Source organism: Oncorhynchus gorbuscha, linkage group LG14 (genome assembly GCF_021184085.1).
Source record: "Oncorhynchus gorbuscha isolate QuinsamMale2020 ecotype Even-year linkage group LG14, OgorEven_v1.0, whole genome shotgun sequence".
NCBI classification, from domain to species: Eukaryota; Metazoa; Chordata; class Actinopteri; order Salmoniformes; family Salmonidae; genus Oncorhynchus; species Oncorhynchus gorbuscha.
Window position 1 is genome coordinate 33,146,106 of NC_060186.1, and position 20,152 is coordinate 33,166,257.

At 43.8% G+C, this 20,152-nt stretch overlaps 1 protein-coding gene across 5 annotated transcripts in view; it reads left to right on the plus strand.

Moving 5' to 3' along the window:
• LOC123994812 (endothelin-converting enzyme 2-like) overlaps positions 1-20,152 on the plus strand; it is a 103,703-nt gene that overhangs the window by 76,890 nt on the left and 6,661 nt on the right. For all 5 annotated transcript variants that reach the window (XM_046297817.1, XM_046297818.1, XM_046297820.1 and 2 more), the window contains 8 exons: positions 16,833-16,947; positions 17,404-17,514; positions 18,167-18,265; positions 18,545-18,622; positions 18,817-18,920; positions 19,234-19,344; positions 19,438-19,505; positions 19,665-19,855. In XM_046297817.1, the coding sequence (XP_046153773.1) occupies positions 16,833-16,947; positions 17,404-17,514; positions 18,167-18,265; positions 18,545-18,622; positions 18,817-18,920; positions 19,234-19,344; positions 19,438-19,505; positions 19,665-19,855 (877 nt within the window). The remainder of the gene's footprint in view (positions 1-16,832; positions 16,948-17,403; positions 17,515-18,166; positions 18,266-18,544; positions 18,623-18,816; positions 18,921-19,233; positions 19,345-19,437; positions 19,506-19,664; positions 19,856-20,152) is intronic.

Genomic DNA, 20,152 nt, shown 5'->3' on the forward strand with positions numbered 1-20,152 from the left:
TCCATCCGTAACACATTGTGACATAGCTGAATCGGCAGCCATGCTTCTGCGCTACCAGTTTTTTTCATGTCTTGTCCTGGAGGCAGAACTGCGAGTTTTGCTACACAAGGTCAGGTTTAAAATGTAATGACTTTGTGGCTGTGCCTGTGCCAGCAACTGACAATTCGCAGATCTGCCTCCAGAACAAGATTCATGACAAAAAACACAAACCTGCTATAATACACCCCATAGAAGAACATTTGGCACGTCTTTATGACCCTAATGAAGCTAATTTCTTAATCAATCCCATATACTCCGTTCTTACAGAAAAGTTTTTAAATTCTCTAGTAATGCCAATATTGAAGACTATCAAATGCTTCTCAAAGATGCCCTCTGGTGGTCAAACTAGCACTAACTAGCATTAATGGTAAAAATGTCTTACAATTAAATAACGTGCCATAGAATTCTGCAGCAACCCGCAAGGTGTGCTGCAGTATGACACAACTTTTAAAGGAGGAACCACTATTGGTAGAGTTTTTAAAGTGACTATGCATAGATAATATAACAGAGAGTAGCAGCAGTACAAATAGTCTTGGTAGCCATTAGATGTTCAGGAGTCTTATTGCTTGGGGGTAGAAGCTTTTTAGAAGCAACTTGGACATAGACTTGGCGCTCTAGTACCGCTTGCCGTGCGGTAGCAGAGAGAACAGTCCATGATTAGGGTGGCTGAAGTATTTGACAATTTTTAGGGCCTTCCTCTGACACCACCTGGTATAGAGGTGCTGGATGGCAGGAAGCTTGGCCCCAGTGATATACTGGGCCGTTCACACTACCCTCTGTAGTGCCTTGCGGTCGGAGGCCGAGCAGTTGCCATACCAGGCGGTGATGCAACCAGTCATGCTCCATGCTCTCGATGGTGCAGCTGTAGAACCCGTTGAGGGTACAACTGAATGCCTTCAACTGAAATGTGTCTTCCGCATTTAAACCTCTGAATCAGAGAGGTGCTGGGGTCTGGAGTACAGGTGGGGACTGAGCATGTACACCTGATGGACTCCCATGTTGAGGATCAGTGTGACCGATGTGTTGTTACCTACCCTTACCCCCAGGGGTGGCCCATCAGGAAGTCCAGGATCCATTTGCAGAGGGAGGTGTTTAGTCCCAGGGTCCATAGCTTATTGATGAGCTTTGAGGGCACTATGGTTGAACGCTGAGCTGTAGTCAATGAATAGCATTCTCACATAGGTGTTCCTTTTGTCCAGGTGGGAAAGGGCAGTGTGGAGTGCAATAGAGATTGCATCATCTGTGGATCTGTTAGGCTAGTATGCAAATTGAAGTGGGTCTAGGGTTTCTGGGATAATGGTGTTGATGTGAGCCATGACCAGCCTTTCAAAGCACTTCATGGCTACAGACGTGAGTGCTACGGGTCGGTAGTCATTTAGGCAGGTTATCTTAGAAGATGAGCGACCCAGGAATGTGTGTGCTTTAGGGACCTTTAACAGAATGTGAATGGCAGAACGGGGGTTGTATGTGGAGGATTAGGGCTGCAGTAGATATCTCAGATAGGGGGGAGTGAGGCCTAAGACAATTTTATAAATAAGGATCAACCAGTGGGTCTTGCTACGGGTATACAGAGATGACCAGTTTACAGATGGCTATAGAGTGCAGTGATGTGTCCTATAAGGAGCATTGGTGGCAAATCTGATGGCCGAATGGTAAAGCACATCTAGTCGCTCGAGAGCACCCTTACCTGCCGTTCTATAAATTATGTCTCTATAATCTAGCATGTGTAGGATGGTCATCTAAAACAGGGCTAGTTTGGCAGCTGGGGTGAAAGAGGAAACCAAGTCTAGATTTAACTTTAGCCTGCAGCTTTGATATGTGCTGAGAGAAGGACAGTGTACCATCTAATCATACTCCCAAGTACTTGTATGAGGTGACTACCTCAAGCTCTAAATCCTCATAGGTAGTAATCACACCTGTGAGGAGGGGGGCATTCTTCTTACCAAACCACATGAATTTTGTTTTGGAGATGTTTAGAACAAGGTTAAGGGCAGAGAAAGCTTGTTGGACACTAAGAACACTTTGTTGTAGAGTTTAACACAAATTCAGAGGGGCCAGTTGAGTATAAGACTGTATCATATGCATACAAATGGATGAGAAAGCTTCCTACTGCCTGAGCTATGCTGTTGATGTAAATTGAGTAGAGCGTGGGGCCTAGGATTGAGCCTTGGGGTATTCCCTTGGTGACAAGCAGTGGCTGAGACAGCAGATGTTCTGACTTTATACACTGCACCCTTTGAGAGAGGTAGTTAGCAAACTAGGCCAAAGACCCTTCAGAGATAACAATACTCCTTAGCCGGCCCACAAGAATGGAAGGGTCTACCGTATAAAAAGCTTTGGACAAGTCAAACAAAAATAGCAGCACAATATTGCTTAGAATCAAGGGCAGTGGTGACATAGTTGAGGACCTTTAAGGTTGCAGTGACACATCCATAACATGAGTGAAAACCAGATTGCATTCCAGATAGAATACTATAGACATCAAGAATGCCAGTCAGTTGATTATTGACACGTTTTTCCATCTTTTTGATAAACAGGGCAACATAGAAATTGGCCTATAACAGTTAGAATCAGCTTGATCTCCCTCTTTAAATAAAGGACTAACTGTGGCTGCCTTAAAAGCAATGGGAATCTCCTCAGAGAGGAGAGACAGGTTAAAAAGGTCAGAGATCGGCCTGACGATTATTAGCAACCTTAAAGAATAAAGGGTCTAAACCATCTGACCAAGATGTTTTTTGGGGGTCGAGTTTCAGGAGCTCCTTTAGCACCTCGGACTCAGTGACCGCCTGCAGGAAGAAACTTTATAGCGGGGCAGGGGAAATAGAGGGAGAAGCATCGGGGCTAGTTGCATTAGAAGGGGTGGGAGATGAGGAAATGTTTGATGGGCAAGGAGGCATGGCTGAGTCAAATAGGAATTCTGACTTAATGAAGTGATGATTAAAGAGCTCAGCTATGTGCTTCTTGTCAGTAACAACCACATCAACATTAAGCGATGTGGGCACCTGTTAGGAGGAGGGTTTATACTCTAGGTCTTTAACCATTCTCCAGAACTTCTTGGGGTTAGACCCACAGAGTGAGACCTGCTCCTTATAAAGGTACTTACTTTGGCCTTCCGGATAGCCTGAGTGCACTTAGTTCTCATTTGCCTGAATGTGTGTGTGTGTGTGTGTGTGTGTGTGTGTGTGTGTGTGTGTGTGTGTGTGTGTGTGTGTGTGTGTGTGTGTGTGTGTGTGTGTGTGTGTGTGTGTGTGTGTGTGTGTGTGTGTGTGTGTGTGTGTGTGTGTGTGTGTGTGTGTGTGTGTGTGTGTATATATGTATGTGTGTATATATATGTGTGTGTATATATATATATATACGCGCATACACACACACGCATAAAGCCATGAAATCATTTTCTGGAATATTCCAAGCTGTTCAAAGGCACAGTCAATTTAGTGTATGTAAACTTCTGACCCACTGGAATTGTGATACAGTGAATTTTAAGTGAAATAATCTGTCTGTAAATAATTGTTGGAAAGATTACTTGTCATGCACCAAGTAGATGTCCTACCCGACTTGCCAGAACTATTGTTTGTTATAAAGAAATTTGTGGAGTGGTTGAAAAACTAGTTTTAATGACTCCAACCTAAGTGTATGTAAACTTCTGACGTCAATTGTAAATGGAGTCTTACATTTCCAGACCTAGTGAGATATACATGGTGTAGGCTCAATCAATCTAGTCGACTTGATTACTTTCTTATGTCATTCTCTCTGGCACCAAAAGTTTAAAAAGTGTTGATGGGGACAGAATGCGGTCGGACCATCACATAATTGGCATATATATTTCGCTTACGGAGGTTCCACGTGGTCGAGGATATTGGAAATTGAATCAGTCTATTGGATGATAACTTGTTTTTAAATAGGACAGAAGAATTTATAACGGTCTTTTTCCGACATAACATAGGTAAAAGCAGATCCCCCTAATTGTATGGGACACTTTTAAATGTGCCTTAGAGGCCATACAAATCCATACTCATCTCTAAAACAAAATAAATGTAGTTCAAAAGAGTTCATATTAAACAAAGAAAAAAAAGGACTAACAGTATAGATAGATATCAATTTAACTGTACCATAGAGGCTAAAAATAAAGAAAAGATCCAGCATAATATATTATAGTAATAAATTGAACTGGATGGAATAGGGTGAAAAATTATTTTTTAACCTTCAACATTGAAATGCTACCAAAAATGATTTACAGAAAATGTACTGGGAGTCACCCATCATTCAGCAAACCAATATTTGGAAAGAGGAAGTAAAATACTTTAAGAATATTTTTTCGTCTTAGTCTCCTCCATCTCCACTAACCAAAGCTAATTAATTGTATGGATTTTTTTCCCTATTACTGTAAAATTAACAGCTGCACAGAAGGACTCATGTGATGGCCAAATTACAGAGGAGGAACTTCTTGATGTAATTAAAGCCTTTATGTCTGGAAAAACTCCAGGGCTGGGTGGCATACCAGTGGAGGTATACCAAAACCTTTTTTATATACTCAGAGGCCCGTTATTAACATGTTTTAACCACTCCTGTATAAATGGTAGATTATCGGACACTCAACAAGAAGGTCTGATTTCATTAATACTGTAACAGGATCCAATGTAAAAAAAAAATTGAGGCCTCTTTCACTTCAGTGTCTTGATGCTAAAACTATTAGCGCATAGAATTAAAAAGGTATTGTTGGATATTATGCATCCTAATCAGACAGTTTTTTTTACATGGACAATACATTGGAGATAATAATAGACAAGTACTGGAAACAATAGAACACTATGAAATATCTGTGAATCCGGGCCTGGAATTCATAGCTGACTTTGAAAAGGCCTTTGATAAAGTATGACTGGAGTTTATATATAAATGCCTGGAATATTTCAATTTTGGAGAATCTCTTATAAAATGAGTCAAAGTTATTTATACTAACCCTAGGTGTAAAATAGTAAATAATGGCTACATCTCAGAAAGTTTTAAACTGTCAAGAGGATTAAAACAAGTTTGTCCACTATCGGCATATATATTTATTATTGCAATCAAAATATTTGCCAGTTTGCGCTGTTCTGTGAAGGGTGTAGTACACATCATTGTACAAGTTCTTCAGTTTCTTGGCAGTTTCTCGCATGGAATGGCCTTTATTTCTTAGAACGAGAATAGGCTGAGGAGAAAGTTATTTGTTTCTGTCCATTTTGAGCCTGTAATCGAACCCACAAATGCTGATGCTCCAGATACTCAACTAGTCTAAAGGCCAGTTTTATTGCTTCTTTAATCAGGACAATAGTTTTCAACTGTGCTAACATAATTGCAAAAGGGTTTTCTAATGATCAGTTAGCCTTTTAAAATTATAAACTTGGATTACTGTGGGGGTACTGTGAAAAGACCCTTGGTGGCATGTCTTGTGGGATAAGTGTGTGTGTCAGAGGTGTGTGGAAGTTGACTATGCAACCAATATGTGATTTTCGACACATTTGACACGCTAGCGTCCCACCTCGACAACAGCCAGTGAAATTGCAGGGCGCCAAATTAAAAACAACAGAAATCACATAATTAAAATTCCTCAAACATACAAGTATTATCCACCAGTTTAAATATATACTTCTTGTAAATCCAACCACAGTGTCCGATTTCAAAATGGCTTTACTGAGAAAGCACACCAAACAATTATGTTAGGTCAGTACCTAGTCACAGAAAAACACAGCCATTTTTCTAGCCAAAGAGAGGAGTCACAAAAAGCAGAAATAGAGATAAAATTATTCACTAACCTTTAATGATCTTCATCAGATGGCACTCATAGGACTTCATGTTACACAATACATGTATGTTTTGTTCGATAAAGTTCATATTTATATCCAAAAATCTCAGTTTAAATTGGCGCATTGTCTCAAGCAAACATCCGGTGAAAATGCAGAGAGCCACATCAATAACAGAAATACTCATCATAAACATTGATAAACGATACAAGTGTTAAACATGGAATTATAGATAAATTTCTCCTTAACGCAACCGCTGAGTCAGATTTCAAAAATGCCTTATGGCGAAAGCACACTGCGATTATGTTTGGTCAGCTCCAAGCCACAGAAACCCATACAGCCATTTTCCAAACAAGGAGAGGTGTCACAAAAGTCAGAAATGGCATTAAAATAAATCACTTACCTTTGATGATCTTCATCTGGTGGCACTCCCAGGTCTCCATGTTAGACAATAAATGTTCATTTTGGTCGATAATGTCCCTCCTTTTTGTTCACGTGTTTTGTCCAGTAATCCGAATGCAGAAGGCGCGGGCACGAATTCCAGGACGAAAAGTTCATAAAAAGTACAATAAAAGTAGAAACATACCAAACGATAATAGAAACATGCCAAACGATGTTTAAAATCAACCATCCGGTTGTTTTTGTCAAAAATAATGAATAATATTTCAACTGGACAAAAGCTTTGTCAATAGGAAAAGGAAACAAGGAATATGAATAGGAAACAAGAATGGCACGTTCACGATCAGGGCGCATGGCTGTTGAATGGAAATTTCCACTAGCCACTGAATGACAGAGCTGTATCTCACTCATTTTTCAGAGTAAAAGCCTGAAACAATGCCTAACGACTGGCTACATGTGGAGGAAGACACGGAGCTCGTGAACTGGGGCCTTATTCTTTGTATGGTGGATAGGCTTTCAATGGAAAATAATGGCACTTCCTGGTTGTATTTTCGCCTGCCATATCAGTTCTGTTATACTCACAGACAATTATTATAACAGTTTTGGAAACTGTGTGTTTTCAGAGTGTTTTCTATCCAAATCTACTAATTATATGGTTTCATGCATGTCAACATCAGAAGCCTCCTTAAGTTTGTTTTACTCACTGCTTTAGCACACTCTGCTAACCCTGATGTCGTTGCCGAGTCTGAATCCTGGCTCAGGAAGGCCACTAAAAATTCAGAGATTTCCATACCCAACTATAACATTTTCCGTCAAGATAGAACTGCCAAAGGGGGAGGAGTTGCAGTCTACTGCAGAGATAGCCTGCAAAGTAATGTCATACTTTCCAGGTCCTTACCCAAACAGTTCGAACTACTCATTTTAAAAATGACTCTCTCCAGAAATAAATCTCTCACTGTTGCCGCCTGCTACCGACCCCCCCCCAGCTCCCAGCTGTGCCCTGGACACCATTTATGAATTGATCGCCCCCCATCTAGCTTCAGAGTTTGTTCTGTTAGGTGATCTAAACTGGGATATGCTTAACACCCCGGCAGTCCTACAATCTAAGCTAGATGCCCTCAATCTCACACAAATCATCAAGGAACCCACCAGGTACAACCCCAAATCTGTAAACAAGGGCACCGTCATAGACGTCATCCTGACCAACTGGCCCTCCAATACACCTCCGCTGTCTTCAACCAAGATCTCAGCGATCATTGCCTCATTGCCTGTATCCGCTACGGATCCGCAGTCAAACGACCACCCCTCATCACTGTCAAACGCTCCCTGAAACACTTCTGCGAGCAGGCCTTTCTAATCGACCTGGCCCAGGTATCCTGGAAGGATATTGATCTCATCCCGCAGTTGAGGAAGCCTGGTCATTCTTTAAAAGTAACTTCCTCACCATTTTAGATAAGCATGCTCCATTCAAAAAATGCAGAACTAAGAACAGATATAGCCCTTGGTTCAATCCAGACCTGACTGCCCTCGACCAGCGCAAAAACATCCTATGGTGGACTGCGATAGCATCGAATAGTCCCCGCGATATGTAACTGTTCAGGGAAGTCAGGAACCAATACACGCAGTCAGTCAGGAAAGCAAAGGCAGAATTTTGCATCCTGTAGCTCTAACTCCAAAAGGTTCTGGGATACTGTGAAGTCCATGGAGAACAAGAGCACCTCCTCCCAGCTGCCCACTGCACTGAGGCTAGGTAACACGGTCACACCGATAAATCCATGATTATCGAAAACTTCAACAAGCATTTCTCAACGGCTGGCCATGCCTTCCGCCTGGCTACTCCTACCTCGGCCAACAGCCCCCCCCCCCCCGCAGCTACTCGCCCAAGCCTCTCCAGGTTCTCCTTTACCCAAATCCAGATATCAGATGTTCTGAAAGAGCTGCAAAACCTGGACCCGTACAAATCAGCTGGGCTTGACAATCTGGACCCTCTATTTCTGAAACTATCCGCCGCCATTGTCGCAACCCCTATTACCAGCCTGTTCAACCTCTCTTACCATCCAATCCAATCCTTGAGATCCCCAAGGATTGGAAAGCTGCCGCAGTCATCTCCCTCTTCAAAGGGGGAGACACCCTGGACCCAAACTGTTACGGACCTATATCCATCCTACCCTGCCTATCTAAGGTCTTCGAAAGCCAAGTCAACAAACAGGTCACTGACCATCTCGAATCCCACCGTACCTTCTCCGTTGTGCAATCTGGTTTCCGAACCGGTCACGGGTGCACCTCAGCCATGCTCAAGGTACTAAACGATATCATAACCGCCATCGATAAAAGACAGTACTGTGCGGCCGTCTTCATCGACCTTGCCAAGGCTTTCGACTCTGTCAATCACCATATTCTTATCGGCAGACTCAGTAGGGGTGCCACAGGGTTCAAATCTCGGGCCGACTCTTTTCTCTGTATATATCAATGATGTTGCTCTTGCTGCGGGTGATTCCCAGAACCACCTCTACGCAGACGACACCATTCTGTATACTTCCGGCCTGTCCTTGGACACTAACCTCCAAACGAGTTTCAATGCCATACAACACTCCTTCCGTGGCCTCCAACTGCTCTTAAACGCTAGTAAAACCAAGATGCCTCTCATGCAATTCAAAATATTTATTGAGGACTTATTTGTTGAGGAATGTGATTGTTTTTCTTGAATGTGTATGTAATTCTTTCAACCGTTCGCTGCCTGCACCCGCACGCCTGATTAGCATCACCACCTTGGATGGTTCCGACCTAGAATATGTGGACATCTATTTACCTAGGTGTCTGGCTAGACTGTAAACTCTCCTTCCAGACTCATATCAAACATCTCCAATCTAAAATCAAAGCCTCCTTCACTCACGCCGCCAAGCTTACCCTAGTAAAACTGACTATCCTGGAGATATGGTCCTTCTGTAGCTCAGTTGGTAGAGCATGGCGCTTGTAACGCCAGGGTAGTGGTTTCGATCCCCGGGACCACCCATACGTAGAATGTATGCACACATGACTGTAAGTCGCTTTGGATAAAAGCGTCTGCTAAATGGCATTTATTATTATTATTATTATTATTATTATTATCCTACCGATCCTCGACTTCGGCGATGTCATCTACAAAATAGCTTCCAATATTCTACTCCCCAAACTGGATGCAGTTTTACAGTGCCATCCGTTTTGTTACTAAAGCACCTTGTACCACCCACCACTGCGACTGTATGCTCTAGTCGGCTGGCCCTCGCTAAATATTCGTCGTCAGACCCACTGGCTCCAGGTCATCTACAAGTCCATGCTAGATAAAGCTCCGCCTTATCTCAGTTCACTGGTCACGATGGCAACACCCACCCGTAGCATGCGCTCCAGCAGGTGTATCTCACTGATCATCCCTAAAGCCAACACCTCATTTGGCCGCCTTTCTTTCCAGTTCTCTGCTGCCTGTGACTGGAACGAATTTCAAAAATCGCTGAAGTTGGAGACTTCTATCTCCCTCACCAACTTCAAACATCTGCTATCTGAGCAGCTAACCGATCGCTGCAGTTGTACATAGGCTATCCGTAAATAGCCCACCCAATTTGACCTACCTCATCTCCATACTGTTTATATTTATTTACTTTTCTGCTCTTTTGCACACCAGTATCTCTACCTGTACATGACCATCTGATCATTTATCACTCCAGTGTTAATAAAAATTGTAATTATCCGCCTACCTCCTCATGCCTTTTGCACACTATGTATATAGACTATTTTTTTTCCTACTGTGTTACTGACTTGTAAATTGTTTACGCCATGTGTAACTCTGTGTTGTCTGTTCACACTGCTATGCTTTATCTTGGCCAGGTCGCAGTTGCAAATGAGAACTTGTTCTCAACTAGCCTACCTGGTTAAATAAAGGTGAAAAGAAAAATGCATATCCTATCTTCTGGGACTGAGAAGCAGGCAGTTTAATTTGGGCACACTTTTCATCCAAAATTCCGAATGCTGCCCTACCCTAGTTAAGTTAATGTTTCTTATAATAAGAAGGGATGCAGTCAGTTTCTCCACAACTCTTAGACGAGAGACTGGCATGCGTAGTATTTATATCAGCCCTCAGATTACAATGAAGAGCAAAATGTGCTGCTCGGTTCTGGGCCAGCTGCAGCTTAACTAGGTCTTTCCTGGCAGCCCTGGACCACACAACTGGACAATAATCAAGATTAGACAAAACTAGAGCCTGCAGAACTTGCTTTTTGGAATGTGGTGTCAAAAAAGTAGAGCAACTGTTTATTACGGCTAGACCTCTCCCCATCTTTACAACCAAATTGAATCTGTATGTTTTTGACCATGACAGTTTATAATCTAAGGTAATGCCAAGGAGTTTAGTCTCCTCAACTTGTTCAACAGCCACACCATTCATTACCAGATTCAGATGAGGTCTAGCTCTTAATTTATCATCAGAGAACCATTTTGCAGTTATGTTAGCACAGCTGAAAACCTGTTCTGATTTAATTAATCAATACAATTGGCCTTCTTTATACTAGTTGAGTATCCGGAGCATCAGCATTTGTGTGTTCGATTAGAGGCTCAAAATGGCTAGAAACAAAAAACCTTCTTCTGAAACTCTAAAGCTATTCCATGCGAGAAACTGCGAAGAAACTGAAAATCTCGTACAATGCTGTGTACTATTCCCTTCTCAGAACAGCACAAACTGGCTCTAACCAGAATCGAAAGAGGAGTGGGAGGCCCCGGTGCACATCTGAACAAGTGGACAAGTACAATAGAATGTCTAGTTTGAGAAACAGATGCCTCTCAAGTCCTCAACTGGCAGCTTCATTAAATAGTTCTCAATGTCAACAGTGAAGAGGTGACTCAGGGATGCTGGCCTTGTGGAAGAGTTCCTCTGTCCAGTGTCTGTGTTCTTTTGCCCATCTTAATCTTTTATTTTTATTGGCCAGTCTTAGATATGGCTTTTTCTTTGCAACTCTGCCTAGAAGGCCAGCATCCCAGAGTCGCCTCTTCACTGTTGCCGTTGAGACTGGTTATTTACGCGTACTATTTAATGAAGCTGCCAGTTGAGAACTCCTTGGTCAAATAGCCCTTTCACAGCCTGGAGAATGCTGTGGTAGCAATGCTTGTTAAGTGTGCCTTGAATTCTAAATAAATCACAGACAGTGTCACCAGCGAAGCACCATCACACCTCCTCCTCCATGCTTCACAGAACCACAAGTGAGGAGATCATTGGTTCACCTACTCTGCGTCTCACAAAGACTCAACAAGCACAACACTTACACAAATTGCTGATGATTGGCTGAGAGAAATTGATGATAAAATGATTGTGGGGGCTGTCTTGTGAGACTTCAGTTCAGCTTTTGACATTATCAATCATAGTCTGCTGCTGGAAAAACGTATGTGTTATGGCTTTACACCCCCTGCTGTAATGTGGATCAAGAGTTACTTGTCTAACAGATCACAGAGGGTGTTCTTTAATTGAAGCCTCTCAAACATAATTCATGTAGAATCAGGAATTCCCCAGGGTAGCTGTTTAGGCCCCTTGCTTTTTTCAATCTTTACTAACGTCATGCCACTGTTGAGTAAGGCCAGTGTGTCTATGTATGCGGTTGACTCAACACTATACATGTCAGCTACTACAGTGACTGAAGTGACTTCAACACTTAACAAAGAGCTGCAGTTCATTTTGGAATTCGTAGCAAGGAATATGTTAGTCCTAAATATTTCCAAAACTAAAAGCATTGTTTTTGGGACAAATCATTAATTTAACCTCAACTACGTATTATAATGAATAATGTGGAAATTGAGAAAGTTGAGGGGACTAAACTGCTTGGAGTAACCCTGGATTGTCATGGTTAAAACATATTGATACAAAAGTAGCTAAGATGGGGAAAAGTCTGTCTATAGTAATGCGCTACTTAACAACACTGTCAACAAGGCAGGTCCTGCAGGCCCTGGTTTTGTCGCACCTAGACTACTGTTCAGTAGTGTCATCAAGTACTACAAGAGGGACTTGGTAAAATTGCAGTTGGCTCAGAACAGAGCAGCACGGCTGGTCCTTAAAAGTACACAAAGAGCTAACATTATTGACATGCATGTCAGTCTCTCATGGCTCAAAGTGGAAGGGAGATTGCCTTCATCATTACTTGTTTTTGTAAGAGGTGTTGACAAGCTGAGTGTACCGAGCTGTCTGTTTTTAAAATACTAGCACACAGGTTGGACACCCATGCATACCCCACAAGACATGCCACCAGAGGTCTCTTCACAGTCCCCAAGTCCAGAACAGATTATGAGAGGCGCACAGTACTACATAGAGCATTGACTACAGGGATCTCTATTCCACATCAGGTAACTCATGCAAGCAGTAGAATCAGATTGAAAAATCAAGTAAAAAAACACACTTATGGAACTACAAGAGACACACGCAAAGGTACAGACACATGCATACGCACACATTGTGATATTGTTGTATAGAACATTTTGTGTTGTGGATATGTGGTGGTGTAGGGATGTACTGTTTTATATTTAGCTAATTCAGTACAAACAGTTCACTGTTTTATGTGTCATGTGGGTGCTTTGGTGTGTTTGAACCCAATACAAAAAAGACATGGCGGTTGGAACCAAAAATCTCAAGTTTGGACTCATCAGACCAAAGAACAGATTTCCACTGGTCTTATGTCCGTGTTCCTCGTGTTCCTTTGCCCAAGCAAGTCTTCTTCTTATTGGTGTCCTTCAATAGTGGTTTCTTTGCAGCAATTTGACCATGAAGGCCTGATTCACTCAGTCTTCTCTGAACGGTTGATGTTGAGATGTGTCTGTTACTTGAACTCTGAAGCATTTATTTGGGATGCAATTTCTGAGGCTTGTAACTCTAATAAACTTATCCTCTGCAGCAGAGGTAATTCCAGTTCTTCTTATCCTGTGGCGGTCTTCATGAGAGCCAGTTTCATCATAGTGCTTGATGGTTTTTGCGACTGCACTTGAAGAAACTTTCAAAGTTCTTAGAATTTTTCCCGAATTGACTGACCTTCATGTCTTAAAGTAATGATTGACCCGTCATTTCTCTTTTCTTACTTAAGCTGTTCTTGCCATAATATGGACTTGGTCATTTTACCAAATAGGGATATCTTCTGTATACCACCCCTACCTTGTCACAACACAACTGATTGGCTCAAATGCATTAAGGAGGAAAGAAATTCCACACATTTAACAAACACAGCTGTTCATTGAAATGCATTCCAGGTGACTAGCTCATGAAGCTGGTTGAGAGAATGCCAAGAGTGTGCAAAGCTGTCAAGGCAAAGAGTGGCTACTAAAATACATTTTGATTTGTTTAACACTTTGTTGGTTACTACATGATTCCAAATGTGTTATTGTAATGTAGTTCGTCTGCTGTTTGAAGAGAGTCAGACCGAAATGCAGCGTGTAGGTTACTCATGACTTTTAATGAAGAAAATAGCGGTACATGAAAATAACTGAAAATACGAAAACAACAAACGAGTGAAACTAATTACAGCCTAACACAGAGACAGGTACAATCACCCACGAAATACAACGCGCACTCAAGCTACCTAAATACGGTTCCCAATCCGAGACAACTAGAATCTGCTGACTCCAATTAGGAATCGCCTCAGGCAGCCAAGCCTAACTAGACACACCCCTAATAATACACTCCCAATTAATACAAACCCCAATACGAAATACAACATATAAACCCATGTCACACCCTGGCCTACCCAAACATATAACAAAAACACAAGATACAATGACCAAGGCGTGACAGAACCCCCCCCTAAGGTGCGGACTCCGGGACGCACCTCAAGAGCATAGGGAGGGTCCGGGTGGGCGTCTGTCCATGGTGGCGGTTCTGGCTCGGGACGTGGACCCCACTCCATAAATGTCCTAGTTCCTCCCCTTCGCGTCCTAGGATAATCCACCTTCTCCGCCGACCATGGCCTAATAGTCCTCACCCTGATCCCCACATAACTGAGGGGCAGCTCGGGACCGAGGGGCAGCTCGGGACCGAGGGGCAGCTCGGGACAGAGGGGCAGCTCGGGACAGAGGGGCAGCTCGGGACAGAGGGGCAGCCCGGGACCGAAGCAGCCCAGTACTGAGGGGAAGCCCGGTACTGAGAGGGAGCCCAGTACAGAGAGGAAGCCTAGTACTGAAAGGAAGCTCAGTACTGAGAGGAAGCTCAGGCAGGTAGTAGGCTCCGGTAAATCCTGGCTGGCTGGTGGACCTGGATGATTCAGGTTGTCTGGCCGATCTAGAAGATCTTGGCAGACTGGCACTTCTGGCGGATCCTGGCAGACTGGCACTTCTGGTGGATCCTGGCAGACTGGTGACGCTGGGCCGACTGGCGGCGCTGGGCAGACAGGAGACTCCGGCAGCGCAGGAGAGGAGAAAGGCTCTGGCTGAGCTGAACAGGCGGGATACTCCAACAGAGCAGGAGAGGAGAAAAGCTCTGGCTGCGCTGAACAGGCGAGGCGCACTGGACGCGCTGGGCCGACTGGTAGCACTGGTGGCGCTGGACAGACAGGAGACTCCGGCAGCGCAGGAGAGGAGAAAGGCTCTGGCTGCGCTGAACAGGCTGGAGACTCCGATAGCACAGGAGGGGAGAAAAGCACTGGCTGTGCTGAACAGGCGATGCGCACTGGACGCGCTGGGCAGACTGGGAGCACTGGTGGCGCTGAACAGACAGGAGACTCCGGCAGCGCAAGAGAGGAGAAAGGCTCTGGCTGTGCTAAACAGGCGGGAGACTCCAATAGCGCAGGAGAAGAGAACAGCTCTGGTTGCGCTAAACAAGCGGGAGACTCCGGCAGCGCAGGAGGGGAGAAAAGCACTGGCTGCGCTGAACAGGCGAGGCGCACTGGAGGCCTGGTGCGTGGTGCTGGAACTGGTGGTACTGGCGCGAGGACACGCACAGGAAGCCTGGTGCGGGGAGCTGCTACCGGAGGACTGGTGTGTAGAGGTGGCTCTGGATAGACCGGACCGTGCAGGCGCACTGGAGCTCTTGAGCACCGAGCCTGCCCAAGCTTAACTGGCTCGATGCCCACTCTAGCCCGGCCAATAGGAAGAGTTGGTATGTGCCTCACCGGGCTATGCTCCCGCACTGAAAACACCGCGCGCTCCATAGCATAACACGGTGCCTGCCCGGTCTCTCTAGCCCAACGGTGAGCACAGGGAGTATGCGCAGGTCTCCTACCTGGCATAACTATTCTCCCTTCTAGCCCCCCCCCCAATAATTTTTTTGGGCTGTTTTTCCGGTTTCCTTGCCAACCGTGTTCCCTCGTATCGTCGGCTCCTATCTCCCGCTGCCTCTGCTCTCCTTAGTGCCTCCACCTGTTCCCATGGGAGGCGATCTCTTCCGGCCAATATCTCCTCCCAAGTGTAACAACCTTTACCATCCAACACGTCTTCCCATATCCATTCTCCAAATAATTCATCCTCCCTTTGCTGCTCCAGCTGTCGCTGCCTGTTTAAACCAGCGCCTCTCCTTTTTTACCGGCGTGTCTTTTTCGTTGATTCGATTCGCCTGTAGCCCTCTTCGCATTGCTGTAGGGAATCCCAGGCGGGCTCCTGCACTCGCTCTGGGTCGGCCGCCCACCTGTCGATTTCTTCCCACGTAGTATACTCCTTGCTTCTGTTGTCCATAACGTCCACCTTCAGATCCTGCCAGTTCACACGCTGCTCGGTCTCTGAATGGTGGTGGGTGATTCTGTAATGTAGTTCGTCTGCTGTTTGAAGAGAGTCAGACCGAAATGCAGCGTGTAGGTTACTCATGACTTTTAATGAAGAAAATAGCGGTACATGAAAATAACTGAAAATACGAAAACAACAAACGAGTGAAACTAATTACAGCCTATCTGGTGACTAACACAGAGACAGGTACAATCACCCACGAAATACAACGCGCACTCAAGCTACCTAAATACGGTTCCCAATCCGAGACAACTAGAATCAGCTGACTCCAATTAGGAATCGCCTCAGGCAGCCAAGCCTAACTAGACACACCCCTAATAATACACTCCCAATTAATACAAACCCCAATACGAAATACAACATATAAACCCATGTCACACCCTGGCCTACCCAAACATATAACAAAAACACAAGATACAATGAACAAGGCGTGACAGTTATTTCATAGTTTTGATGTCTTCACTATTATTCTACAATGTAGAAAATAGTAAAAAAATAAAAACATAGCAAAGATAAACCATTAAAATAGTAGGTGTGTCAACTTTTGACTGGTACTGTATATTGCTGTGTATTTAAAATATATATATTTAGCCTTTATTTAACTAGGCAAGTAAGTTAAGAACAAATTATTATTTACAATGACGGCCTACATTATGCATATGGTCTTCGTAGAAAGTGTTACCAAAATTTTTTATATAACCTGACCTGACCATAACATGATGAAATACGTCATAATAACGTCCATGCAACCAGCTTTGCCCATGAGGAAACACAGTCATTGGATTGCCCAACTATTTTTTATTTTCTCATCCTTGTCACCAACTTGTCCTCATGTTGCCTCTTCCTCCCGTCTCTCCTCATCTCTCCCTGTTTCTCCCTGTCTCTTCTGTCTCTCCCCGCCCTCAGCCTGCTCAACAACTACATGATCTGGAACCTGGTGCAGAAAGGAGCGTCCAGTCTGGACCAGCGCTTTGAGAACGCCCAAGACAAGCTGCTAGAGAGCCTGTATGGAACCAAGAAGGTGTGTTTTTAGGCTGAGTCCTACTTTTGGCTTCGGTTAAAAGTAGTGCCTTAGGGATAACCCTGCGTCAGGAAAAACCTTGTTAGGGCCAGTTTCCCAGACACAGATAAATCCTAGTCCTTGACTAAAAAGGCATTTCAATGGAGATTCTCTGTTGAGCATGCTTTTTAGTCCAGGACTATGCTTAATCTGTGTCAGGGTAACTAGACCTGGTGATTTTTATGTGAGACTCTGTTTGGGCTCACAGCAAGGAATGTGTGCTGCCTCAGCACAGTAAACAGCTGGTGAGAAACTTATTGTGTGTGTGTGTGTGTGTGTGTGTGTGTGTGTGTGTGTGTGTGTGTGTGTGTGTGTGTGTGTGTGTGTGTGTGTGTGTGTGTGTGTGTGTGTGTGTGTGTGTGTGTGTGTGTGTGTGTGTGTGTGTGTGTGTGTGTGTGTGTGTGTGTGTTCGCTCAGTCCTGCACACCACGATGGCAGACCTGCATTGGGAACACAGATGACACGCTCGGCTTCGCCCTGGGAGCACTCTTTGTCAAAGCTACGTTTGATAAACACAGCAAAGAGATTGTGAGTATAATAGGCGCACAACTGCATTAGAGTCTATTCAAGTGTTTTACCATGGTGAACAATCCATGACTGTCCCCTAGTGGTTACCATGTATAGGCCCAATAAAAGGTCATTAAAAAATGATCTTATTCTCCTAGGACATTATTATAATTTTCATGAATAATCTATTTTAAATGCTTAAATGTTTATGAATACTTATGAATGCTTTGTATAATGTTATAAATGCTTATGAATTGTACAGATTATAATGTTTATATATTTCCTGTAAATTATTATAAATGTTTACATTTAAGTAAATACTAATTTAGTAATAGTTCTCTGTCCTGCAGAGGGGAGAGACCAATATAGGAGAGAAAAAACATGCTATTAAAATGGAGAGATTGTTATTTGGTAGAGAAAAGAGGGGCAAGTAGAAGAGAGAGACTTGGAAGGGGAGAGAGAGGAGGCACAGAAGAAGGGCTGGTAGATTTATACAGGTTGGAAATAGACTCTCACGTGCAAGTGTTCTTGGTTTTTATTATAATTCGCGAGGGTTCAGATTGCCCCGGGTATTTAGTCTATATCTAAGTGTAATTGTCAAAGAAGGATCTACATCATCTTTCCCTCTTTCTTGCTTCTTACATTTAATGTCTGTCTCTCACCCCACAATAAGGCAGAGGGGATGATCAATGAAATCCGTACTGCCTTCAAAGATGCTCTTGATCACCTCAAGTGGATGGACAAACAAACGCGTCAGGCAGCCAAAGACAAGGTCAGAGATGATGTCACCTACTGGATAGGCTATGTTTGGGTGCCAGAGGCTATCTATGTCTGTGAAAGAATGTGTGTGTGCGTGTGCGTGCGCGTGCACATGCACACCTGCGCACATGTAAGAGAGAGAGAGAACAGGGAGGGAGTAATATGGGTTTACAGGTTACAATACAGTAGTTAGCCCTCTTTTTCCAGACCTCCAAATGTTGAAACCAGGAGGTTTCCTGTCCCCTTCCTCCATCTTGCCCTCTCTTATCCCTTTTGCTCTCTTGGTCTTCAGGCAGACGCCATCTACGACATGATTGGATTCCCTGACTTTATCCTGGAACCAAAAGAACTGGATGATGTTTATGACGGGGTGAGTTAGTACCTTTTTGTTGAGATGTGTCATGATTTAACACCATACATTGAGCCCCATACATTGAACCCTGTGAGTTCTTTAAACAAGTTGAAGTTGAAGGTGAAATGACAACGACACCTTTTAATATTTCTAATCAGTGAGTAATTATTTATTGCCTGTCATTCTGTCTGTATGTCTGTCTCTCTCCATAGTATGACGTCTCGGAAGAAAACTTCTTCCAGAACGCACTCAACTTCTACAATTTCTCCGCCAGGGTGATGGCCGATCAGCTCCGCAAGCCGCCCAACAGAGACCAGTGAGTCTTCATCAGCTGCACTCATCATCATTATCAACATCACCATCGTGATGTGAAATTGCGCTCTATTCCCTATAAAGTGCACAAATTTGACTCTGGTCAAACACTACATTAAGTTGGATGCTTTTTGCTCCAGTGTTGTCTGGTGTCACGGAGGACAGGCTCATTGTATTGGCTTGAGCACAATGAATGGAACGGTATCAAACACATACTATTCCATTAAGCCCATTTCAGAATGACAATTAGTCGTCCTACTCTCACCAGCTTTCACAGGTTTGCTTTTTTATACACATCTCTGCCACCATCCTTCTAGATGGAGTATGACCCCTCCCACAGTCAACGCCTACTACATGCCCACCAAGAATGGCATTGTCTTCCCAGCTGGAATCCTTCAGGCACCCTTTTATGCCCAGGATCACCCCAAGTGAGTGTGTGTGTGTGTGTGTGTTTGTGTGTGTGTGTGCTCGCGTATGTGTGCTCGCTTGCTTTTCTGACCCCCCATGTGAATTCTCTGCAGAGCACTGAACTTCGGGGGGATAGGAGTGGTGATGGGACATGAGCTCACTCATGCCTTTGATGACCAAGGTTGGTGTCCACATTTAACAGATTCCACAGAACTCATGGACGCATCCTCACAAAACACCAACTGACCAACACACACTAGCATGCATGCACAGACATGATTACTAGGTGTGCATGTTTGTAAAGATTAAGCACTATTTAAGATGATTTTTCCTTAATCAGGCAGGGAATACGACAAAGACGGGAACCTTCGACCGTGGTGGCAAAATTCCTCTGTGGAAGCATTTAAGAACCACACGGAATGCATGGTGGAGCAGTACAACGGGTTTACAATCAATGGGGAGCATATAAATGGCAAGCAGACGCTGGGAGAGAACATTGCTGACAACGGAGGCCTAAAGGCAGCCTATAAGGTGAGTAGGTCTCCCTACTTGATAATGCATTACATTTAGCTGCTCACATACTAATTTATTTATCACTGTAATAATTATTAACTGTAGTAAAGTTCAGTTATTTTGTAACCGTAATGGGGTTGAGCAGTTATAGCTCAATCCATTACTGCCAAATCCATTGCTATGTATTTATAAAGCAATTGCATAGTTACTACTATGTAACAACATGTTACTATGATGTTATTACGGTTTTATTTCACATGGTGTCAGTGGTGGGATCCTGGACAGCATGACTCTGTCACGCCTTGGTCTTAGTAT